The sequence below is a fragment of the Indicator indicator genome, chromosome 30, assembly GCF_027791375.1.
Source record: "Indicator indicator isolate 239-I01 chromosome 30, UM_Iind_1.1, whole genome shotgun sequence".
Classification (NCBI taxonomy): Eukaryota; Metazoa; Chordata; class Aves; order Piciformes; family Indicatoridae; genus Indicator; species Indicator indicator.
Window position 1 is genome coordinate 6,443,795 of NC_072039.1, and position 25,303 is coordinate 6,469,097.

General features: G+C 49.7%; 1 protein-coding gene across 1 annotated transcript; it reads left to right on the forward strand.

Annotated features, from left to right (window-relative positions):
* On the forward strand, positions 1 to 24,558 carry CPD (carboxypeptidase D). Its single transcript, XM_054394186.1, has 21 exons — positions 1 to 656; positions 3,096 to 3,343; positions 11,002 to 11,144; positions 12,205 to 12,374; positions 12,975 to 13,339; positions 13,747 to 13,938; positions 14,837 to 15,004; positions 16,175 to 16,284; positions 16,752 to 16,854; positions 17,366 to 17,508; positions 18,097 to 18,266; positions 18,832 to 19,143; positions 20,354 to 20,549; positions 20,811 to 20,946; positions 21,751 to 21,900; positions 22,308 to 22,403; positions 22,498 to 22,562; positions 22,725 to 22,856; positions 23,173 to 23,358; positions 23,632 to 23,731; positions 24,332 to 24,558. Exons 1-21 carry the CDS (start codon positions 1 to 3, stop codon positions 24,556 to 24,558), a joined length of 4,068 nt encoding a protein of 1,355 aa, XP_054250161.1.
* Positions 24,559 to 25,303: the final 745 nt, after the last annotated feature.

The window sequence follows — 25,303 nt, forward strand, 5'->3', positions numbered from 1 at the left end:
ATGGCGAGCGTGGAGAGGGGGCTTGGCCAGGGGCTGCTGCTGCTCTTCTGTGCGCTATTGCTGGGCTCGGCCCGCAAGGTCCACATCAAGAAGGCGGAGGCGGCGGCGCCCGGCGAGACGCTGCGATACCTGCACTCGGCCGAGCTGGGCCAGGCGCTGCAGGCGCTGGCGGACGCGGCCCCCGCGGGCCTGGCGCGGCTATTCAGCATCGGCAGTTCGGTGGAGGGGCGGCCGCTGTGGGTGCTGCGTCTGACGGCGGGGCTGGAGCCGGAGCGCCCCGACGAGGAGCCCGGCGGCTCGCCGCTGCCCGGCCGGCCGCAGGTGAAGCTGGTAGGGAACATGCACGGGGACGAGCCTCTGGCGCGGCCGCTGCTGCTCCGCCTGGCCCAGGAGCTGGTGCGGGGCTGGGCGAACGGTGAGGAGCGCATCGGGCGCCTGCTCAACACCACCGACATCTACCTGCTGCCCAGCCTTAACCCCGACGGCTTCGAGCGCGCCCGCGAAGGCGACTGCGGCGGCGGTGCGGAGGGCGGCAGGGAGAACAGCCGTGGCCGCGACCTCAACCGCAGCTTCCCCGACCAGTTCGGGGTCGCCGAGCCCAACCTAGAGCCCGTGCCCGAGGTGCAGGCCCTCATCGCCTGGATGCGCCGCAACAGGTGAGTGCGGCCCGGCGGGTCCGACCATCCCGCCGGGTTCCCCTCTGCACTGCCACCCTGTGCTCTTAGCACCCAGCTGCGAGCAAAGGGAGGTCCCCGGCTCTGCTCCCTGCAGACCTGAACCAAATTTCAAGCCTTTGCTGTTGCTTCCTTGCAGGGCTTGTGGAGGCGGGAAAGGGTATTTCCAACCAATTTCTGCCCAGCCTGCCTCTTGTCCTGGGTTGGCCTTTTACCGCACATGGGAGCAATCCTGCACCTAGCAATTGGTGTAACCCTCCTGTGCCAGAGCAGTTTGATGGCCACAGTTTGCTGTGCATCTGACAGCCCATGCCCTGACCCACGTGGTCACCTGTGTGCCTCCTTTCAGCAGGAGCCCACAGCTGGAAACTTCTCATCCACTTTGTTTTGAGCTTGTCTGTGGGTCTGGGCTCTTGGGGCCAATAATGCTTTCACCATGAGCTGTGGGATGCTTCAGATATTTGGAGTCAAGTGTATGGCTGGTCTGTGTACAAACATGTTAATGGATCGTTGTGTTGAACAGGGCTGCCCCCCGTCTTTGTGGAAAATTCCCTTGATTTAGCAATAACATTCCGTGCAGCAACATTTCCGAATACAGGCTCTGCTCCTGTGATCTCTTCCCCTCTGTCCTCCTGTTGACACATGTGGGACCAAGCCCTAAGCACCCACGCTGAGGTGTTGAGGAGGAAACGAATGGTGGGAAGTTGCTGCGCCCAGAGTGGGGCAGCCCAGGAGGGGAAGATGGCACTTCTGAAACGCAGCTCTGGTTTGGGGCCTGGGGCTGCCCTTGAAAATACAGCAGCCAGGCTGAGCGCTGTCTCTTCATCTGCTTCGCGTTCTTCAGAGAGAGATGGAAAGTCCAAACCATGAGGGTCAGCATGACCAGCTGTTTTGAAGTTGTGCAGAAGAAGCCAGAATGCAGAGTCTGATCCCCTACAAGCCATGCCCTGAAACAAGCTGTGGTCCGCTTCCCAAAATGGAGACAGGGAGTGAGACAGAGAAGGGATGGCTGACAGACACTAGAGCTGTTGGTTGGATCCAACCAACACAATCTCCAGCATTGTATGTTTGCTCAGGTTTAGGGAACACCATTTGACTGGACAAACTGTCTATTAAAACTTGGTGGATGGTGAAGCCCATGGGGGAACTGCACCAGTAATAGCTTGTCCTGAGGATCCTTTTAGGACAGTTCTGGTGCAGCTGTTTGCACTAAAATCCCTGCAGACTTGGTGCAACTCAAAATTAGTTTCTAAGGAGCTCATGTGTGTTCCTTAATACCATTCTGAAAATACCTTGGACTTTTTATTGGTTGTTTTTCCAGTGTTTGAGATGGGATTTGCATGGAAGCCAGGGTGAAAGGGGAAGAATGTGATGCTTTGTGCATCCCTCTGCCTGGCAGCACCAGTTAATGCTGGTACAATTGTTAGTCTAAGGTAACCACTGATAGAGAAATCAGTAGGCAAACAGAGCTATTTGATTAAAAAAAAATAAAAAGAGATTGAGGGTGTAATGCAATTCGTGTGTGCTGTGTATAAAGCAAGGCAAAGGCACTTGTGACATTACCTCTGCTCAGAAACTGAATCCCATTTGTCTGAAAGAGAAGGAGAGTTCTTCCCCTCAGTGCTGTACTTGGTGGAAAGAGGAAGAGCAGAGGCAAATTACCTTTAGGGTTCATCAAAATGGCTATGCTGCCTGTGGTGAAATTAAAGTGTGATATAGGGCATGTCACTGTCTGTCTTCTGATTTGGGACATTAACAGCTCTGTCACACATCCAGGTTTTATTTGTGCAGGTCAGTTCTGTCGTACATACCAGGCATTGCTCAGAGCTTGACAAAGAGTCCTGTATATTGCTTCATGAGCAGGGCACTGCTTGTCTGTCACACGGTTTGAGAGCTTAGCCTTAGGCTGCAGCAGGAAACTTGTTTCATCTCTAGTAATGCCAGATATCAGTTTAGGGAGTGAGTAAACCAGTCCTTGAGAGTTGGTTTATTGCAAATGTCTGCTGACTTCTCCAACACGCTCCCACTCGGATGCTGCTCAGCCCTTCTGACGGTCCTGCTTGCTGTGTTGGAGGCTGCAGTTAACACGAGGGGACAGTCTCTCTTTTTGGCTGAAAGTAGCTGACTTGGTGGTGGGCAGATGTATATTTGTTGAAGTAGCCTTGGTGCAGTCGCAGCTCCATAGATGTTCTCCCTGCACATGGCTGGTGGGCATGGTCTGATCACTTCCTTTTCCAAAGTGTCACTACTGCTGGGCAGTTTGTGCAGTGAGCAGGTTTTGCCTCACTGATCCCAAGCAGAGGCTCCCAAGAACATGGCTTGGGTGGGAAGGCAGCAGAATAACTGGTTGGGTGGCTGTAGCCAGCTTCTTGTTGAAATTGTTCTACTGTGACTTTTCTTTCTTTTCCTTCCCAACTCCAGGTTTCTGCTCTCTGGCAATCTTCATGGTGGCTCAGTGGTTGCAAGCTACCCCTATGATGACTCTCCCACGCATAAGCCCTCAGGAATCTACAGTAAATCAGCTGATGATGAAGTGTTCAAATATTTGGCCAAAGCTTATGCCTCAAATCACCCCATAATGAGAACTGGCAAACCCAATTGCCCTGGTGAGGAGGGAGAGACTTTCCAAGATGGTATCACAAATGGTGCCCATTGGTATGATGTAGAAGGTAAGAGATGTAGAGTTGGTGAATCTCTCTTAACTGCTGGTTCACCTAACAGTGTCTTACAGAAATAGTTTCTTGCTCCCACTGAGAACTGCTGCCACTGGCAGTGGTGATTATCACAGAGGGAAGGATGGTGGTGAAGCTGTATTTTTAGCTTTGAATGTGTTTTAGCAGCCTGAAATGAAGGGAGGTGGCATCGTGGGCACACCAGTAAGTGCTTGATGACTCACAGCTTGGGAGTAGGGAAGAGATTACAGAAACTGGAGAATTCTTCCTGATCTTCTTAGATGCTGGAGAGTTATCCTGCATGTGGGAGGCTTCATTTGCCAAATGAACTCTCATTAGGTCTCTAGTTGGTTACTACATTTTGGTACAGAAAGAGGGAACTATTGCTTAAGGTATTAAACCACTGCCAGTATTCTGAGTATTATAACCTCTAAACTTGTAATTTTGTAAATGATTCCAGCATAGCCTGCTGTGAGACTGCAAAGAGTAAATGTGTGGTCTGAGCTAACGTAACTGCTCTTGCTGGAAATGGAGTAGGCAGCTTTTCTAGGAGCTGCTCTGCTGCTAGAGCTGTGCAGACTGTGACAACCAGTACAGCTTGTTCTCATCCACCAGCATGGCAGGGTCTAGAAAGGATCTGAAGTTCAGTCTGCTGGGGCTTCTAGGAAAGCTGATTCCTCCATTGGGCATTGAGGTGATCTGAATATAAGCAACTTACCTCCTGGTGCCTCCACACTGCTTGTGTAAAGGTGTCTGGCCCGGCTCAGCCAGGCAGTGGGCTGCTCTGTGTGTCTTGGGTTTGATGAAAATGGGATTTAAACAACAGCTTGTGATAAGATGCTCTTGTGGAAAGGCTCTGTGGGCTGGTGGAAAGAGAAATCTTGGACATGTGATTAGAAGTTGCTCCATTGCCTCACCAGTGGATGTTGGACAGCCATGGCCTTGGCAGACAGTGCAGAAACCTCTGTGGTGAGGACACACAGAGAACCTCTCATAAGTGATCTGAAGAAGTTGTGTTGGTGTTCTGTGCCCAGGCTGCCCTGCTTCCCCTGGTGGTAGGGCTGAGGGATGATGGCAGGAGTACTGAGCAAGTAGGTGTTTATCCTTCAGAGCTTACAGCTTGACAAATCCCAATAAGACAGCATCTTTCCAGAACACAGGCTTTGGAACTGACTCCTGTGTTAGCCCTGCACCCACCTTGCCTGGGAGGGAGGGAGGGGGATTTATAACTGAGTCTGAACATAACACCTGTATGGTGGAAGAGGAAGTTTTGATTTCAGTGGTGGCTGAATCACTCCCCAGGATTTCACTGCTCAAATAAGATGTTGTGTTCAAATAAGATGCAGTTTTATCTTTTCTTGAGCGGCTGTCTCCTCCTTCCCCCCCCACCCTGTTGAACACACCAGCTCTGATGTTTGCTGGCTCAAGGTTCACTCTGCTGCCGTGGAAAGTCCAGGAGGAGGAAGGTTTATGTAATCTGGTGAATTTGTGTATGAGGGAACAGGATATCCTGGATGATCTGTGCTGCCTTGTTCTGGTGGCAGTTGTTATCACATACATCTCAGTTGGGTGGTTTGTTAGCTGCAGCTCTGAGGTGTTCTGCCTTCACAATGAAGTGAGATGGGTGTGCTCTGAAGGGAGGGGGCTTCCAGAGCTTTGGGTCTGTGTTCCCCTGCTCCCAGTAAACAGCAGTTTTGGCTGCAGCATTAACTTTTTCATCCTTCTGACAGGAGGTGATACATGTGGCTAGTGGCTGTGACACTGGGGCACCAGCCTTTGCTTGCAGAGCAGAGGTTTCACCTACTTTCTTTTCACAAGAAGTGGCAAGGTGTGAACTCTTGGCTCTGTACTGCCATTGCTGTGGGTTATATTCTGGCTTCCAGCCTCGGGGGAAATAAACCCTTTTGCTGTGACAAGCCACAATCTGAGGCTCTGCACTGTAGGTGGTTCAGGGGCAGAGATTACAGGGAGTGACAGTGGCTCTCAGGATGGAGCACTGCTGAGGCTGGCAGAACTGTGTGATTTCTCTCCAGAGTGGTAATTTCCATTTTATTACTATTAAAGCTGAATATGTGGAGGCAGTCTTGGAGCAGTTTGCAGCCTGAGGAGTTCCCATAAAGTGTAACCCAGAGGAGCTGAGATCCAGGGAAGCACACAGGTGAACTAACAGATACCACAGAGGCCAGTACACGTGTATTTTGGTGGTGTGTGAAGTTACTGTGTCCCTTCAGGGCTTTGGGTGTTAACATTTGTTTTTAGTAGTAGATGAAGAGCAGGCAAAGGGGAGGCAATCGTACACCATGTGTGACAGAAGCAACAAAACCATGGTGGCTGCATTGAGTCATCTGACTCGTTCAGCTCTGTGCCAAGGACTGCTGAGGCTCATACTGGGACCAGAAGGGCTTTCCCAGTGATTGCAGAATTTAAATGTGTGGTAAAATGGGGCTGGGGAAATCCCAGCACCCTGTGGGAGCTCCTTGGGCTGAGCTCTAGAGATAACCAGAGCATGTGGTTCTGTGAACCGTGCAGGGTATGCTCCTGTGGCCTGCAGATCAGGTTGTGCCAGCAGAGATTGAGGGCTCCAGGTGAGCTAAAGCCAGAGAAAACAAAGAAATGAGAACATAATGTCTCAACAGGTGGAAATTTTCCTGCCACATTTTATCATGTGAAATCGACATGCTGGAAAGCCAGCTGCTCCAGGTTTCATTGTCCCACAGTTAACTGGTTTATGCTGGTGCCAGACCCCATTAACTTTTATTTGCATTTGCAAACAGTCTGTTAAGTTTGTCAAACCAAGGTGGCAACTACAAACCATTGGAGTAATTGTTAAGGTTAAGTGTGCAGAGGAAGATGGCTCTCTGCCAGACAGCTGAATTGGGCTTCTGCATTCCAGCTGCTATAGATAAGCAGGATTGTGACTGGGATGCTTTTTGGAGGCTCCTACTCTTCTTTCCTTTTTAATAAACTGGGGGGTTTTAACTCCTGAGTGGCTGGTTCAGATCATGAAAATACATTCAAGTCTGAGCTGGTTTATGGTCCAGGAGTTGCTTGGAAAGTGATTAAGAAACTTCTTAAGTCTTATCTGTGGGAAGGATATGCCTGCCCTTAGCCCAGTTCAGAAACCAAATTCAGTGTAACATTCAGAAGGGTATTGTGTGGGCAGCCTTGGAAGGTCTCATTATTTGCAGTCTCTTCCTAAAGTTATTTTCCTTGCTAGTTTGACTCTCTGATGTGGAAATGCCAGCAGTTAGTGGCATCAAACCCACAGCATTTAAAATGAGTGTTGATAACAGTGGGTGCTTGTGACAGTGCTGTGGTGGCCTCAGTTTCCTGGGCATGGCAGAAGGCACAGTGTGAGCTCTGGTGGAAGCTTTCAGCCATGTCTTTCTGGGATGTGCACAATGAGCTGCCCTTATGTGTTTAAGAGTTCTCAAAATTCTGTCCTTGAATCTTGAGGAAAGTACTGCCTCGGTGGTTTGAGGGTCTGGTGACTCTTTTCACATCTAACATGAACTGCTGGGTGGTACTGTGGTGGTGCAGCTCTTAGGAAGACTCTGCCCTCTTCTTTGAGAGGGTTCCAGGAAGGCAGCAGGGCTGTGCAGCACTGGACTTCTGGATTTGGAGGCTCAAACTTCAACCCACTCTGGGTTTTAATGATTGCAGGTTAATAGATCCAAACACTCCTCCACCTGTTTGGTGCTGCTGCTCACCTGGACTCATGCTAGGAGGCAATCAGGTCTGTCCCCAGAGTAAGCAACTTGTGCCAAGGATTTAATCACGTCTTTGGCTTGCTTTGTGCCATCTGCTCTCTGTAGAGCAGACACCACCATTTTCCTGCTTTAACTTAGCTGCAGGTCTCTTATCTCCTGCTGTCTGCTGTGATGAAAGCTGGAATTGGAGAGGTTTCTGCATAGTGCAGTTTGAAAATAGAGTCCTTCCTGGTTGGCCTGGAAGGCTTTTCCCGGCATGTGGTATATTTATGGTATCTGAATCCCCGGGCTTGACTCTAGGGAACTGCATTCTCCTGTTGCCTGCCTGGTTTGGGCTTGGCAAGGGGCAGAGATGTGGTTGTCAGTGTGAACTTTGCAGCACTTGTGCTGTGAGAGGTCTGGGGTCCTTGCCTAAAGTGTGGTCCTGATGCTCAAAGAGTAGGACAGAGCAGGAGATAGGTTTGTTCTGAGCAGGGACTAACTTGGCATGGTTGTAGGCTGCTCACTTTTGCTTTGCTTTCCTCACTGGTAAAATCGATCTGAAGCTTCACTGGGAGGTTGAAACTTTGGGCAGTGTGGGCTGAAAGACACCTGTGATTAAAAAAATGCTGGAATAAATCCAGCAAGTTGTCCCAGCTCTTACCCAAACAGATCAGTAGAGTAGAAGCCCTGTGGGACAGCTGTGGGTGTGCTTTTTCTCCTCTGCTCCTTGAATGTCATGCTGTGTACAGGTCTCTCTTTACACCTCCAGCTCTTCTGCATAGCCAGGAAGGGCTGAGCAGATGGTATATGGAAAAATACATAATTCCATATGCTGTAAAAATAACTGTCCTGCTCTGCAGCAGGGCTGTGTGAAGGGCGAATATGTGCAGCAGACCACAATCCAAATTCTCAAGCATGCAGTGAACTATTTTCTCAGGGAGTTTTACCAAAAATTGATGTAGCAAGCTCTAATTTAGTCTGTTGCTGCTCTATTATGAGTGAGCATCTGTCCTAAATTTCTTTGAGTGGCAGGTGAAGCACTAAATACGCTTCCTAATGGCTCTGTTTTACGTATGGATGTTTTCAAATGCATTAGTGCCCTGCTCTAAAAGATGGCTATAGGCTGGCAAAGTGTTTCAGTCTGCCTGGCATTTCCTGGCAAGAGCAGCCTGCTGTGGGTTACTTTTCTGAGTCTAGTAACAGGAGCTGCATAAAACTGAGTGTGTATCAGATTCACAGGCCTTGTTCCTCCAACCTCCTGAGTGGAGTTTGAGAGTTTTAAAGTCCTCAGACACTTTTTGGCCCCTTGTGCTGGACAGAAAAGTCTCTTTCCTGTTTTGATCTCAGCCCATGCACAAGCTGCAATGCTTTTTCTGGCAGCAAGAGACACTTGCTTTGTTAAAAAAAGAAGAGCTTTGTGTGCCCTTAGCAGGCCCCCAGAGGAACTGAGAGGAACTGGGATGTCTTTGATGTGGTACCATCCCACATATCTTCCCAGGGTTCAGTTCTTCTAAATCCTGCTGTCTGCTGCCAGTCCATCTCTGCTTCTCCCCAGTGCAGTGGGGCTGTTGAATTCAAAGCAGTGCTCCTTGGCTTTTGGAGACCATGTGTGCTCACACCCACCATGTTTATTCTGAGCCTCCTGTGCTTGGTGAAGTGCTGCTGGTAGCTTTTCCTAGGCATGCATTGACAAAGCCTCTGCAAATGCCAGGTAGTGCATTTGCATCGTGGTATTGATCTGTTCTGGTGGTTAGTTGGCAGCACCCTGGAGGGTGCTTTGCTTCTGAGTGATGAGGAAACTGCTCAGACAAAGCAGGTGAGGTTTACTGGCACAGCACTGACGTGGCACTTGGGTGGGCAAAGCAAAGGATGGGAGTATCAAGTGTGCATATCTGACAGACTTGTGTGCTGGGGTCCTGCAGGCTGGTGTCATGATGTGCCACAAGCTGTCTTATGCTTTCACAGAAGCACAGAATGCTGGGGGTTGGAAGTGACCTTTGGAGATCATCTAGTCCAAGTCCCCTGCTAAAGCAGGGTCTCCCAGAGCAGATTGCCCAGGATCATGTCCAGGCAAGTTTCAAATCCTTCCAGAGAAGCAGACTGCATAACCTCTCTGGGCTACCTGTTCCAGTGCTCCATCACCCTACGTCATCCTCCTGAAGTTTGCATCTGCCTCCTGCAAGCCAGATACAGAGCTGTTCCATGACAGATGGGCTTCTGAGAGCCACTTTGACTCAACTCATCCAGAAGATACCCATTGCCTGGGCCCCTGTGTCCAGCTGATACTGATGGGAGTCATTCAGTCGGTGTATGGAGGTCTTTGGGCTAAGTGGTCATAGGTGCTGCTGTGCAGGTTGGGATGGAGCCATCTAGGAAGTGATGGCAAGGCCATGGCACACCAGTCTGTCTGGATTGTAACTGAAGAAGGTTGTGTAAGCCAGAAGATACCATCAGGGTGCATAAAAGTTACTGTAGTGTGTTTTCCATACTGACACAACTGCCTGTTCTGGTGGTGGGAATGATCCTTTCATGTGGCCATGACATCTGGCTGCGGTCATGTGGTGGGACTCAGAAATCTGTTTCACAGGCTGGTGGTGTTCTCAGAATGCCCTTTCTTTTGCTATTGAAGATTGCTGTGAATGTTTAGAGGGCTGAATATTTGCAGTCTTCAGTAGCATGCTGAAGTCTGAGCTCCAGATTGTGAGTGTTGATACCTGAGGACCTCAAGTCCTGCTGGTACACGATTCATTCTTTGAGAAATGGGTTTGCTTGCTGAGGGTTGAAGGTAAACTTGAGCAGATGGGGTCAGGACACTTGCTGGAACAAGGTGACCTTTCTGATTTGTAGCAGTGCCTGTAGTTTCTCTGAAAGGTAGGAATAGCAGGATGAGCTTAATGCTGGGAAACCGCTCTGTGCAATCCTGTTTTCTGGTGCTCACAGAGGTTTGGCTGGTTTAACACTAAGCTAGCAAGCTGTCCCTGGGTACTGCAACACCCTTAAATTGGATTGAGACTGCAGCCTTAAAGAGAAAATGTGGGAGGAGGCTGGTGCTTGGCTGCAGGGCTCAGGTACAGGTTTCCCAGTTGGAGTTCCTCAGGTGGCCAAGCCTGTGTCCGGTTCTCCTCTTGCAGGACCTGGTTGCTGGAGGGTCACAGTAGTTCTCAGCAGTGAGGCATACATCACTGCCCTCCCAGATCAAGAGGAGAGTTTCCTGAATGTGACTTGCTGCAGTTCATTGCGTGCTGTCACCATATCAGACCTTGGCAGACTTTCTGTTCTGGCTGCTCTATAAAGATCAAGTAATGGAGGCCTTCAGATAAGGAGTTGGAGGTAAAGAGCAGCTGAGGAAGTAGAAAAGGGGAAGAATTGCTCCCATGTCATCCAGAGTTTGCTAAGATCTTTTTGAGAGAACAGCAGTGTGATCTTTGATTTCACTATACAGATTTGAGCTGCTGCCTCCCAGTCTGGTGTGTTCTGTTCTATCAGGCCTGAAGCTCATTCTGAGTGGAGTAACTTCTCTTGCAGGGAAACCTCCAAAGGTGACTTGAAGCAGATAGTGGAGGACTCAGCTGCAGTGATGTTCAAGCTCTGGTGTGTCTGTCCTGGCACACTGGATCTGTAGTGTCTGGAAGATGTCTTCACAGTAAAATGAACCTGTGTGCATTTCCAAGTGCTGTGCTCAGCTGCCAGAGCAGCAGGACCAAGGGGCTGTCATCTTTGAAGTGTCTGTGGCTGGTTTTAATGGCACAGTGTGCTGGTTACTGGGAGAAACAGAAATCAGTCTTCCCAGCACAGACTCTCACAATGATCTGATCTGACTTTTTTTTCCTCCTTAAATCGTTCACTCCAGAGCTAGGCATGGTGGTGAGATGGTGTGGGGAGCTGAAAAACAGGGAAAGCTGTGTCCTGGGGAGAGATGTCTGTATGTTGCTCTTAAGACATGTGTCTGCCTCGTTTCCTCAGGTGGGATGCAAGATTACAACTATGTGTGGGCCAACTGCTTTGAGATCACATTGGAGCTGTCCTGCTGCAAATACCCTCCGACCTCTGAGCTTCAGCAGGAGTGGGAGAACAACAGAGACTCTCTCCTTGCTTTCATTGAGAAGGTAGTGTGGGCTGGAACAGGACATGGGGGTGGCAGCTGTGAAACCTCCATGTCTGTAGTGGGCTGAGAGCTCCAGGTTCAGTTGCTCTTGTGGCTTTGTTTGCTGCATGTGGTGACACAACAGCTGCAGTTGCTGTGCAGAGGTCTGTGGCTACAAAGCTGACCTGTATCTCTGTGGTTGCACCACAGTTCCCACATCCTTCACGACAGCAGAGCTCTGCTCACAGGGGCCTCATGGGGTTTGGTGTTAAGCAGAGGGACCAATCAGTGCAGATCTGAGTAATGCAGAGTATGGGCTTGGTGCCATCAGTCTCCAGTGATGCTGAAAAGCACCAACACTGCTGAGAATCCTCTGCCAGGGTGTCTCCAGATGCTCATGTATGAGTTGAGTAGGGCACAGTTTACACTGGGAAGGGAAGCAGCTGCATTTTGCCCCTCAGTATGACTCATGTCCCTGCCATGTTTATATTGTGTGCCCTTGTTGATGAAATGGAGGATTTGTTGGAGAGGATCAGTTCTGAGGTCTTGCTGCCTTCCCAAGGCATGCTGGAATTCCTGTCAGAGAATCATAAAAATGTTTCGGTTGGAAGAGACCTTTGAGGTCATCTAGTCCAGCCCTTGACCTAAGAGCACCATGGCTGTCAAACCATGTCCCCAGGTGTCATGTCCACACGTTTCTTGAACATCTCCAGGGATGGTGACTCCACAACTTCCCTGGGCAGCCTGTTCCAATGCCTGACCACTCTTTCAGTAAGGAAACTTTTCCTAATAAAAAAACCTAAACCTCCCCTGCACAATTTTAGTCCATTACCTCTCATTCTGTCACCTGATACTAGAGAGAAGAGACCAACCCCCACCTCACTGCAACCTCCATTTGGGTAGCTGTAGATTTCTCACCATCTGGCTGAGCACTGCCTGAATCGTGGGCCCTTGGGTGTCTTTGCCTGGCATCTGCCCTGCTCTGCTGCATTTGAGGAGGGGCAGAGAGGTATTGCTGGCTGAGGACATGGTTTCACTGCTGTTGCCTGTCTTCAGTCAGGCTCTTGCATTGTTTTCCTCAGGTCCACATGGGTGTGAAAGGCTTTGTGAGGGATGCAGTCAGTGAAGCTGGCCTGGAGAACGCCACCATTGTTGTTGCTGGGATCGCTCATAACATCACAGCAGGGAAGTTTGGTGATTACCACCGGCTGCTCGTGCCTGGGACCTACAATGTGACTGCACTTGTGACAGGGTAAGGTCTCTGTGGCAGCCTCTGTCCACACTGCCAACTTGTGTTCCTTCGCTTCATTTCTTCCCCCAAAGCGTCTGGTGGTGTATGTAAGGGATCTGGCTGGAAGCTGCAGCAGGAAATGGCTCCAGCATAGAGCTGCAGCTGTGTTTGTTCACCCTGTGCCCCACTCCAGTGTTGGATGCACAGCGTTCCTGTCACCTTTGACTGCTTGGGTCAATGTGCATCTTCTTGGGCAGAGGGAGAAACCAGAGTGGGGTTGCTTCAGTAAGAGTTTGTGTTGTCTCAAGTCTAGGTGTGAACAGGCACCTGGGATAGCCCTGGGAGATGCCTGAGGCTTCTTCCCCAGCCAGTCTGTAAGCAAGATCCTCTGCCCCTGTGACACAGCAAGGGGCAGCAGTGTGGTTGGGTGCAGTGGCAGTGGGACAAGTCCTGTCAGCTTGTTCCCTAGTGAATCTTCGAGGTCGTTATTAGCATCCCAGTGTGTTTGGGCTGGGAACAGTAGGCTGGAGTGGTGGACAGGCTGCAGGTGGTTTTGGCCTCTGTTCTGCAGTCTCCTTGCTGAAGCCAGCTGTGCTTTTTTTTTTTTATTTCATTTTACAGCTATGCACCAGTGACCAAAGAGAACATTGAGGTGAAGGAGGGAGATGCAACAGAAGTGAATTTCTCCTTGCAGCCAACAGTAACGCCACCGGCTCGTAACGTCACGCAGGTCCCGACACCAGCTCCTGTCTCTGCCATCACCTCGACCCCTGTGCAGGAAGAAGTTCCCAGCCCAACCTCTCTCCATCAACCCATCCAGCCTGTGGACTTCCGCCACCACCATTTCTCAGACATGGAGATCTTTCTGCGGCGCTACGCCAACGAGTACCCCAACATCACCCGGCTCTACTCTGTGGGCAAGTCAGTGGAGCTGAGGGAGCTCTATGTGATGGAGATCTCGGACAATCCCGGTGTCCATGAAGCAGGTAACCTGGGAGGTCCTTTGTAGCAAGACACTAGTGACAGGCCGTTTGCTCTGGGAGATGGTGGGCACAGGGAAAAGGAGTATAGAGCTGGCACCTGTCTGAAGAGAGACCAAACTGCACCTTGCAGCGTCCTTTTTAAAAAGACACAGTGCAGTGCGTGGCACTGGTGTGAGTTAAAGTGTTGCTGGGGACATCTACACTGGTTTTGGAGCTCTGGGGACAGAGGGACCAAGGGACTTCCCTGAAACAGTGTTTGTTCTTTTTGAGTGTCATGGGAGCAGTAGGGTCAATTTTAGGTGTAAATGCCCTACAGCCCTGCAGAAGGGCCTGAGAGAGCAATGATCTGGGTGGTGACATGTCTGTAAGCTTTAGTGGTGGTTATATTCTCTTTGGCCATGTGCTTGCAGGTGAGCCAGAGTTCAAGTACATTGGTAACATGCATGGGAATGAGGTTGTGGGTCGAGAACTTCTCCTGAACCTCATCGAGTACCTCTGCAAGAACTTTGGCACAGATCCTGAGGTCACTGACCTGGTTCAGAACACACGGATTCACATCATGCCTTCTATGAACCCTGATGGCTATGAGAAGTCCCAGGAAGGTATTGCTGTCTGTGTTGAAACATCTGTGGGTTTTATAGCTCTGAGAACAAGCCTTGAGGCTCATGGTACCTCCCTGAGAAATCTGGAAGTCTTCCTGGAGCAGAAGTGCTTCTTGCACAGGGAGGCTGGGAGGGGACTGAATGTGTGCTCTGGGATGAGCAGATGGACCATGCATGGCAGGATGTGGGTGGCTGACTGATGCTTGAAGCTCTTGGAGATAGCTTTATGCTTCAGCAGTGCTACATGCTGCCCCTATTTGGGTCCCCTTATGGTTTGTGGCTATCCTAAGGCTTATTTTAAATCAAGACATTCCTTTGACACAGCTCATGCTTGCTGTGCTTTGTTCCGTGCTCTTAGTCACATGTGATGGGAGAGCCAGGCTGTCTGCAGAGCCTTGTCCAAGGATAATACAGACTTTTTATCATGATGTTGAAATTGGCAGAAACATCCTTCAGGGAAGTCCTTAAAACTGCGTGGCTCTTGCAGATTGGCAGAGCAGAGTCTGTCCAGAATGGTTTTTCTGGAAGCAGAGCTCTGCCTGGGTTTATCAAAGAACTTGTCCAGCTGGTTTGAGAAGGTGAGCTCTGAGGTTTCTGTGGCTTTGGCATCTGGGTGCTGGGATTATTGGTGGTTTGCTGCCTTTCTGCTGGCTGTGGCTTGCCCATGCAAACAGCCACTGGAAAAGGGCCCTTGGACACCTCTGTGCACCCAGCAGGCCTGTCCTGCAGGAGAGCATGGGGATCCCCCCACTCTGGGGTGCAGGAAGCCAGTGCTGTTGTGCTCTCTGCTGGTTTTCATTAATTGATAGCTGTGAGCTCTGTAGTAAGAGGATGAAGACCCTGCCTGGCAGTGGGGACTTGCACAGGTGGCAAGCTTGAGCACATGTTTAACTTTCAGGAGACAGAGGAGGCACCGTTGGCAGAAACAACAGCAACAACTACGACCTGAACCGGAACTTCCCAGATCAGTTCTTCCAAGTGGCAGACCCTCCACAGCCAGAAACTCTGGCTGTCATGACCTGGCTGAAGACTTACCCATTTGTGCTCTCAGCAAACCTGCATGGAGGTATGGCAGCCAAACAGAGCTCCTTCCTTGGCACTGGGAGTCAAGGGGTGAGAGTTTGCAGAGGGATATCTCTGTGGTGCTCTGAGCATGACCTGAGGAGTCTCTCTCAAAGAGCTCTTTGCCCTTGGCAGTGCTTTAGCATGGCAGGAGAGAAGGCAGCCAGCTTCCTGCATCAGGGATGAGGCCATTTCCAAAGAGCCTACACACAGAAAAAGGAGTAAACCAAACCTTTTGTTTGTGCTGCTGGAAGACAGATCAGAAGCTGGAAACAAAGGGGGAAAACCACATTCCCAACCACATTTGTAGGGAGTTGAAGGGGCTGTGGGGAGGATCCCAACCACTTCTCTGAAGGGAGGATGTGTAGTAGTGAGCTCATTGCCTGTTGGGAGATGGGGATGAGCTCCTGCTCAGCTGCTGGGAACATGATAGAGTGCTGTGGCTGGTGGAGGCTTTGTAGCATTTATAAAATGAAGGGAGCCAGATCTGATCCTGAGGGTTCCCTGCTTTGCACTGCATGACAGAACTGTGAAATTTGCTGTAATTTAATTATCTGCTTGGACTGATCTAAATTAAGTCTCTGCATTACAGCTTATTCCCTAGACAGTTTGTCTGCTGGCTGGTAGCTGTGGTAACTTGCAGGTGGGAGCTTGCTTCGTTTTGTAGTGCAGAAGCAGTGTGTGTGGGTATGAGGGGGCTGGCAGCTCTCCAGCAGCAGTGGTGTCTAGGGTTCCCCAGTGCTATTAGTGCAGCTTGCTTAGGGAAAGCTTCAGTAAGCCGAAGATGTTAAACTGAGTGCTTGCAGTAAATTCCAGGAGGCTGGAAAATCACAGCAGCTGGGCCACAGGCACCATGCATGTGCTAGGAAATTCCTTCCCTTGCTTTCTCTCTTCTGTGAAAGTGATTATAATGAGGTGGTGCTCATCCCTCCTGCAGGGAGGAGCCAAACCTTTGATATGTGGTGGCTTGGATTCACCTTCCCAGCTGGGTGTGGTCTTATCTCTTCCTGTGCCTTGTGTTGGCTCTTCTAGCCACTGGGTTTGACACTTTGTTTAATGCCAGCCTTGAGAAACAGGAGACCTGGCACCCTGGAGAAAAAGCAAAACTTCCTGTTAGGCTGAGGGCTCACTTGGGAAGTGTGCAAGTGCAAGTCAAAGCTTGTTTCCCCTGCAGGTTCTCTGGTGGTTAATTACCCCTTTGATGATGATGAACAAGGAATAGCCATATACAGTAAATCCCCAGATGATGCTGTGTTTCAGCAGCTGGCACTTTCCTACTCCAAGGTAAAGCTCCAACAGGGAAACAGGCACATCCTGCTGGGCTCACTCATGTTGCTGTCAGGAACCTCCTGAGCAGCTGATAGAGGAGGACACAGGTACTGTGGGTGTAGGTGCCTGGTGTTGCAGGCATAATAGAAGGATCCTGTGGGAGGCTCTTGTTCCATGGGTGGATGTCCAGCATGTTTTTTGTGGTGCAGGCACTGGAGGAGGAGTGCTCTGGGTGGGCATGGGGGCCAGTGCACTGCAGGGTGGTAGGAATTGCTGTAACCAGGCCGGGAGGAGGACAGGGATGTGTGTGAGCTGCGTGTTGGGTGCAGTCTGTTTGTGCTGCAGCCATACAAACACGTGTCAACATGCACCCCTGTCTTTGGTAACCCCAAGTGTGTGACTCATGTTAGAAGAGAAGTGCCAGTGCCTGTTGAGTGCAAGCTCAGTTTCACATGTTGCATCCTGTTTTTTTTTTTTTTCAGGAGAACACCAAGATGTACCAGGGAAGCCCCTGTAAGGATATGTACCCCACTGAGTACTTCCCACATGGCATCACTAATGGTGCTCAGTGGTACAATGTTCCAGGTAAGGTCAGCCCTAAGGCTTTTACACTCCTTAACTTCAAGTTCATGTGTGAGCACCTTCAAGAATTTAGTCTCATCAGTCACAAACTCAGCATTGGTCAAGCCCAGATTGCTGGGGCCTCAGGTGTCTTTTATGACTCTTCAATAATGTACCCAGATAAAAGTTATTCCAGGGGGAAGGAATTTATAGTGTCGTTTTTCTGGCTGTTAGCAAAATGGTTTCATAACATTTTACAGCTCTATATGAGCATGCAAGGCATTTACAAGAAGGGTGATTATTTGTCTGCTATTTTGTCATCCCTTTGAAGCTCGAATCTTGTCCTTTGTAAAAGCCTTGGCTATAAAATGTGTGCTGTGGTTTGTCCTTCAGCTTTCTCTCTGTCCTGGTTTGAGCTAGAATGCATTCCACCATCTGCTAGGGTTTGGTTTTGAGGTGGGGGGGAGTATTTTGAACTGTGGTACAACTGCCTTCAGGAGACCTTATCAAAGCTCTTTTTACATTCCTATTGTAGGTGGGATGCAAGACTGGAATTACTTAAATACAAACTGTTTTGAGGTGACCATTGAGTTGGGCTGTGTGAAATATCCAAAAGCTGAGGAGCTGCCAAAGTACTGGGAGCAGAACCGCCGCTCTCTCCTCCAGTTCATGAAGCAGGTGAGACTCTTGGAGCCAAGCAATTCCATGAGCTGCCTCTGGGATTTGCACTAAAGGTGCCAGCAGGAGCAGGCTAATCTGTGGGCTGAAGCAAGCGCTGCTTCTTGACTAGACTTGGGTACCTGCTCCACAGAAATCATTCCCATCCAAAACAGGTCTCAATTCCTCTCCCCTTCTTCTCAGCATACCAGAAATCTGTATGGAAACAGCAGCCAGGTGTGGGATTGTTATTTACCATACCTTGGTTCTCTCTAGGCTGGAGTGGCCTTTTTATGCTGTTCCCACCTGAGTCCATGTCTGGTGGTGGTGTTGTGCACCTGGGGCATGCAAACAAAGGTGTGGAGCAAAGAGTGCTGTGGTGGCACCCTGAGCCAAACAATTGCTCATTGTACTCATCAGGTGATCTTTGTCCACGCCAGCTATTGTGTCTAACCTGAACCTTTTTTGGAACATGTTGCTCCTCTGGGACTTCTGAACCTCTTGGGCTGGGGGCTGGTGGGATTTGGGTGTCGTTGCTCTCACAGCTATGGGGTGGGGTGGGAGCAGAGTGAGGACTGGCACTCAGCAGGGCTGTGGCTCTGTGTGCAGGTTCACCGTGGTGTCTGGGGGTTTGTGCTGGATGCTACAGACAAAAGGGGCATTCTCAACACCACCATCAGCGTTGCTGACATTGACCACCCAGTGACCACCTCCAAGGATGGAGACTACTGGCGCCTCTTGGTCCCGGGGAAGTACAAAATCACAGCATCTGCCCGAGGGTGAGCAAAGCCATGGCACAGGGAGCAAACAGCTGCATGAGTGACTCCCCAGACAGGATTAGTCCCTCTGTGTTTCTTTTGCCCTCTGGCCTCTGCAGAGATAGCAGTGTGATGCTACCTTGATGTCAAAGACTGCTCACTTGGCGCTGGTGTACAGTCCAAATCTTCCCTTAGTCTGGAGGTGGTGTGAGGAAGGAGCTGATAACTGAGTGTCTCTAGGGGAAATTCTCTTGCAAGCAGCTACTCACAGAAATTACTTCGCTTCAACCGCTGCCAAAACCTCTGTGTTACAGCAGCTTTACTTGTCCTGCCAATCTGTCACATAACCCTGCAACACCTCAGCAAAAAGCAGCTCAGTGCCATGCTGGACCATGAGCTGCCCACTGTCCTCTTACCATTCCCTTGTCCCTTCGAAATGTTCTTGCTCTTCATTTTTATGCTTCTGACATTTGGCTGGGGAGCAGTAGCAGTCCCATGTGAGTGTCTAGTCATAGAAGGAGATGGCTTGTTGTGGTGAGACCTTGAACCCCTGATGTTTCCTTATGCCTTAATTTCTCCTGGATAGGTATGATCCAGTCACTAAGATGGTGGAAGTTGGCAGCAAAGGTGGGGTACAGGTGAACTTCACTCTTAAGCGGACAGACATCAAAGTGGAGGAGGGCAAGGTGCCAGTCGTGAACACTCCAGACACCAGCGACCCCAACGAGAAGGAGTTTAAGACCCTGATCAAAGATCTCTCTGTGGAGAATGGCCTGGAGCGCCTCCTGCTGGCCTCCTCGGGGAACGTCTCTCCCTATCGATACCACCCTTACAAGGACCTCTCCGAGTTCCTCCGAGGCCTCTACCTGAACTACCCACACATCACAAACCTCACCAGGTGAAAACTCGAAGCAGCAGTGCCCAGCTCCTCCCTGCGCTGCAGCAGCCTGTGACATAGTGAAATGGCAAGCTGTGGATGTAGCGCAGAGGAGGGCAGCTTGTCCCTCCAGTGCCCTCATCCCTCCCCTGCCCTGTGATCCCTGAGTTTGGGGGAGATCTATGTGTAAGGGTGAGGTGGCAGAGCACTGGCTGTAGACACTCATGGATGCATCCATGAGCTTTTTTCAGAGGCATCGTTTTGCTGACTTAAACCCACAGTGCTGTCGGTTCCCCAGAGGTGCTTGGGACTGGCCAAATTCCTGAGTTTCTGCAAATATCTCTCCTCCATGTTCTCTATTTCCTTCCTTTTCCAAATCCCTTCTAAGACCCATTCCACTAAAACGTCCCAGGTGAAATCTGACTGACAGATCTCAGATGGCCTTTTTTTATTGTTTGCCTTCAGAATTTAATCCACTAGTGTGCCCTGTTTGACTTAGCCTGCCCTGAGCCACATGCTCTGCCTTCCTGCAGGGGACCAGCTGCTGCAGTCCTCTGCTTGTTTTTATGACCTGTAGTGCTTCCTTTCTGTCAGCTTCAGAAAGCAGAAATCTTTGTCCCAGGACTTCGGTTGCTTGTTGTCACCAGGCACAGTATGCTCATGTGCTGTCCTCACTGGTGCCAAAGCAGCTTTTCTCATCTGTAGCCTCTATTGTCCTTCCAATTGCATCAGCCCTGATTGTGTTCCCTGTTTTGCTTGCATTGGGTTTGCTAGCTTAATGTCATGGCTGAAGCAACAGCCTCTGCATTAGTGGGAACAAGCCTGCTTTTGTCCTCTGCTTCAGGTACTTTATAAATTAGTTTGATGTCCAGATGTATCCTGCTCTGAAGGAAATGAAAAAAACCACAGCAAACACCACTGGGAGCACAGAGGCATGTAGCAGTTGCAGATTTATCCTGATGTCACAGGCTATATGGAGATACATAGAGCATTGGGTGTCCTGTGTGTCTGTACCTGGATACATCCTTTCACAGATGCTTGTGTTCAAACTTGATGCTGATAGTGAATTCTGCAACCCTTCTCCCACGTGGTTGTGGTTTTGTGTGTTGCTGGTCTTTGCAGCCTCCTCATGGAGGCTAGCAGCTGCTCTTTTCCACACTGGGATTTCTCCATAGGCTGGGGGTAGGGCTGTGTTGCTGACCTGACGTGCTGGCTTCTGCTCTCTTGGCAGTTTGGGGCAGAGTGTTGAGTTTCGTCAGATCTGGTCCCTGGAAATCTCCAACAAGCCCAACCAGTCCGAGCCTGAGGAGCCAAAGATTCGCTTTGTCGCTGGTATTCATGGAAACGCTCCTGTTGGCACAGAGCTGCTCCTGGCACTTGCAGAATTTCTTTGCATGAACTACAAGAAGAATGCTGCTGTCACAAAGGTGAGGAGCCCGATGCAAGGCATCATCTTGGAGCCCTCCAGCTACATTCTGAGTAGAGAGCACTCACTGGGAGAGACTTTCCTTAACACAGGCTTGTGGCTTGCAGCGACCCTGTGCATAACTGGGAGGTGTTATGAGATCCATGGGGTGGGTGGGAATCTCTAAGTACAGTTCCTAGGATGAGATGCAGGCAACTGAGATGTATGGAGAATGAAGCCCACCAGTTGCACTTCATGTACTGTTTCTGCTCCTCTTCCTCAGCTGATTGACCGAACACGGATTGTGATTGTGCCTTCCCTGAACCCAGACGGACGTGAGGTCGCCCAGGAGCGAGGCTGCACGTCGAAGATAGGCCAGAACAATGCTCATGGCAAAGACCTGGACACAGACTTCACAAGTACAGCAACCTAGAGCAAAGCAGTGTGTAGTGTCCATGCAGCAATGCAGGCTGCTGCAGAAGTCTCCTGCTGGCTGCTCTTGGGCTGGGTGTAGTTGTTTAGGTCACAGGGGTCTGCCTGTCAAGAGAGCAGCATTCCTGCTCTGGAGCTTGGGCAGCACGGCTGCTGGGAAGCTTCCAAAGCTGGCTCCCTCTTACAGCTGGTAATTTGTAGCCTCTTATTTGCAAGGAAAAGACAAAGCAGAGGTCTTGAGGAATAATCCGGAGGTCAGACAATACCTACTGTATTTTTCCTGTTGATTTCTTTCAACCCCCAGTTCTGAAACATGCCCTCTGTTCAGGCTCCCCAGAGACCAATCTCCTTTTTTTAATGCTTTTTCTGGTTTCCATGAAACTTGCTTGCTGTATCCATAGCACTGTGTCAGTGCATGCCCACCCTTCCTGGGGACAGTGTTCTCTCTAGCCAGGTTTGGCTGAGATCATCGCAAATGCTTTCTTAAGAAAACATTAATTCCGTGGCACTGAGGACAGCAAACACCCAGGAAATGCCCCTGCATCACAAAAGCAAATAGCTTGGGGAAATAGTGAGGTCATATTTGTTTAGCTTTGCAGATGAATTCCTCCCATGGGCAGTGTGGACTAGGTGCTTTACTTAATCTGTTGGGTGTATCTGCTGAGATCTGACAAATAACCAAATGCAGCAGACAGGTTCAGACATAAACAAAGAGGTATTTCTGCTGGCTGCTCAAACAGCAGAGGAAACTCTTCTGAATTCCCTTTTCTCTTTGTTCTTCTGATTTACAGGCAATTTCTCCAGGTACTCAGGGACACGAGAGCCAGAGACCAAAGCCATCATGGACAACTTGATACTGAAGCATGATTTCAGCCTCTCAGTTGCGCTGGATGGAGGATCTCTGCTTGTCACTTACCCTTATGATAAGCCAGTGCAGACAGGTATGACTGCCTCCTCCAGGGCCTCACATGCTGCTAGCCTTGGGCTCTTCCTGCAGAAGTTCATGTGACTGTGTCCTGTGAGAGCTTTTTGTGCTGGTGGTGTTCTGCAGCCTTCTTTTGTGTTCAGCCCTTTGTACGTGGAGTTTACAGAGTGTTTAGTAAAGCTGTAAAGCCTTACAGGATTCAGCTAGGCATCAGAACTCTTAACTCTTCCTACAACAGTATTTAAGCATTTCCTCTGCCAAAGCCAATCTAAAGTCTGCTTTTGCTCCTACCCCTCAGTGCTGGAGGAAATCTGGAATGCCCCTCTAGCAATGTGTCCCTGTTTCATACAGGGGTTCAAATGGGAATCTTCCCCTCCAGTGACTAAGATTTGTGCTCTCAAAGTCTCACTTTCCTCTTCATAGTGGAGAACAAAGAAACACTGAAGCATTTGGCATCTCTGTATGCGAACAACCACCCACTGATGCACTTGGGCCAGCCAGGCTGTCCAAATAAGTCAGGTGAGTTTGGTTAAATCCTTTAGCCTCACTGTCAGCTGATGCTAGACTCTGCTAGGAGCAGACCTGCCTGACAGCTGTGTTCTTGCTTTCACAGATGAGACTATTCCTGGTGGTGTGATCCGTGGCTCCGAATGGCACAGTCACGTGGGAAGTATGAAGGTATTTCACCACAGCATGAGGTTTTCCATCTCTGCTAAACAAGCATTCAAAAGCATATTTGTTCTGATGGTCTGGGCAAAAATTACCCCACCTTCAGCTACACCTTGGAAAGCTTTTTAAATACCACCTCTTCTCTTGTGACTGTGGGTTTGGGTTTTGCAGGATTTCAGCGTTACCTTTGGTCACTGTCCCGAGATCACCGTTTACACCGGCTGCTGTTACTTCCCCAGTGCAGGACAGCTGCTCAGCCTGTGGACAGACCACAGGAAATCTCTCCTCAGCATGCTCGTGGAGGTGAGCCACAGCCTGTGGGAGGAAATTCTGACATGCAGTGAAGGTAGCAGGCAGGGGGAGAGGAGGAGAACAGCATGGAAAGGCTTTGTGGTTTGGTTGGTGCTGTGTAATTACAGACAGATAATTTAAACTGTATGAAGGGCAGATTTGAAAGGCAGCAAGTGACCAGGAAATGTGTTGACACAAGAGTTTGATTATGGGGGTCAGGAATGGAGAATGAGCTCTATTTTGAGAGGAAGATTAGATCTTTTCTTTAGTTATAAATGTGATGGATGCTTGGATCTGAACACGAAGTGTTTGAAATGCTTTATTTCAGGTTCATAAGGGAGTCCATGGGTTTGTCCAAGACAAGAGTGGCAAGCCAATTTCTAAAGCTGTCATTGTTGTTAATGAAGGCTTGAAGGTCTGTACTAAAGAAGGTGGCTATTTCCATGTGCTCCTGGCTCCAGGTCTGCATAGCATCGATGTGAAGGCCAACGGGCACCAGACAAAGCACATCAAGGTACACACTGGAGATGTTCCCTCCACTCCCAGTCATATAAAGGCATCTCTGTTTGGGCTCTGCTGAATCAGCTCTGTTTAGATCCTGCATGTGTGCCCAAGGTAGCTCTTTTCTGCCTTGATGCAATGGATGGAGATTTTCCCATCACAGCTGGGTTGTCTTCAGCAGTAGCTTTGCTTTCCACTGCACTTATCTTTGGCATCTGCCCAATGCTGCCCTGGTCAGCAGATGTGGAAGCTCTGAGATGGTCTGAGCTCTTGTGTCTTTCTGCAGGTCTTTGTTCGTCCTGATGCTCCCAGCTCTGTGCTCATTGTGTTTGACACAGAAAACAGGATCTTTGGTCTGCCAAGGGAGCTGGTTGTAACTGTTGCAGGTAAAGTGATGCTTTTGATCAAAGCTCTGAGCTTTGCTTTCTGTGCCTAGTTCATGCTGACTATGACCCTCCTCCTCACTGAAATGGAAAAGCCATGTCCTGCTTTCCCTTCTGAACACATTTGCCTTTGCAAACTGGTCTAAAACCCCTTGGATTTGGTGGTCCTGGTCTAGCAAATGAGAGGGAGGAAGCGGAGAGTATTGCAGGGGTCTGAAGTGTCCAGAATGGAATTTGAGATGCCTGGAAAGGGGAGAGCCTGTTTGTGTGTAGAGCTTTAAGCTAGGAGATCTTGCTCTTCCACACAGCTTGAGTGCTGTAAGTTTATTTTTGGGGTGTTTTTTTTGTTGTTGTTTATATAGTTTAAAGCCAGTGGTTTACAGAGATGCTCAGTGATGTGTGATCCCTGATGGTGATCATAGAGCAGTCCTGCTCTGGGAGCAGCTTTCTTGCATGCTATGTTTCATGTGGCCTAAGAGGAAGGAGCAGGGTCACAGCGCAGTGAGGAAACTGGTTCGACTGTAGAAGGGATGACAGATGGTGGCAAGCCTATGAACCTCTGGGGTGAATGTGGCATTGACTTAAATGTCTTCTCTCTGGCAGCTGCAAGTATGTCTGCTGTGGTCCTCACAGCCTGTATCATCTGGTGTGTCTGCTCAATCAAGTCCAACAGACACAAGGATGGCTTCCACCGCCTCCGGCAGCACCACGACGATTACGAGGATGAAATCCGCATGATGGCCACTGGCTCCAAGAAGTCCCTCCTGAGTCATGAATTCCAGGATGAAACAGACACTGAAGAAGAAACACTGTACTCCAGCAAACACTGACAACCCCCTCTGGGCAGGAGAGGAGGTTCCCATGGACCAGACCGGGTGGCGAGGGCGATCCCTGTGGTTCAGTTCTGAAACATTAGCTTGCAGGATGCGTCCTCCAGAGGTGTGGGTGGCAGCTCACAACTTCCCTCTGTTTGCTCTCTTCCTATGGAGGTGCAAATCAGTGGAGGTTGGAGGCTAAGGATGTGGCTTGTTACCTTTTTGAGTTAAGATCTGGAGGTTCACATGATACTGTTGGAAAGCCAACTTAACAGGGTGGCCACATTGCACTTCCCCAGCATCTCAACACCAGTGAACAGATGGTGGGGAAGTGCCCTAAGACTCGCATGGAGTTGTAGATGCCACACTCCAAAGCAGTTTCTCTACCTGTTTTGATTTTGTTTCCCCTTCTTGGGGGAAGCCAGGTCCTTCACTTGACTCCATGTTCTGCAGAACAGCCCTTGGAAAAAGACCAAAAAGTCGGAAAAAAAAAAAAAAAAAAGTCCTTGGTTCTCAGTTGCTCCCTTGGAGCTTTTCCCCACTCTGAGGTGCTGTGGCCTGCTATGATCTGCTGTGATTGTAGAACACCTCTGTGCTGCTGGTTCTGGGCAGTGACTTGGCATCCTGAAAGGTGGGGCAGATGACATCCATTCTTGATGTGAGCCTGAGAAGAGAGCAATTGTTGGGGCTTTAGTGAACTCTGACAAAGTTCAGCTGCTTGCCAGCTCTGCAGTACTGCTGTTCCTGACTTCTGGGGAAG

Bases quoted from the DNA above. Each gene is read 5' to 3' on its own strand.
- CPD (XM_054394186.1), top strand. From the start codon at position 1: ATGGCGAGCGTGGAGAGGGGGCTTGGCCAGGGGCTGCTGCTGCTCTTC. The intron at 13,939-14,836 runs GTATTGCTGTCT...TTTAACTTTCAG, and splicing joins CTATGAGAAGTCCCAGGAAG to GAGACAGAGGAGGCACCGTT. The intron at 16,285-16,751 runs GTAAAGCTCCAA...TTTTTTTTTCAG, and splicing joins TGGCACTTTCCTACTCCAAG to GAGAACACCAAGATGTACCA.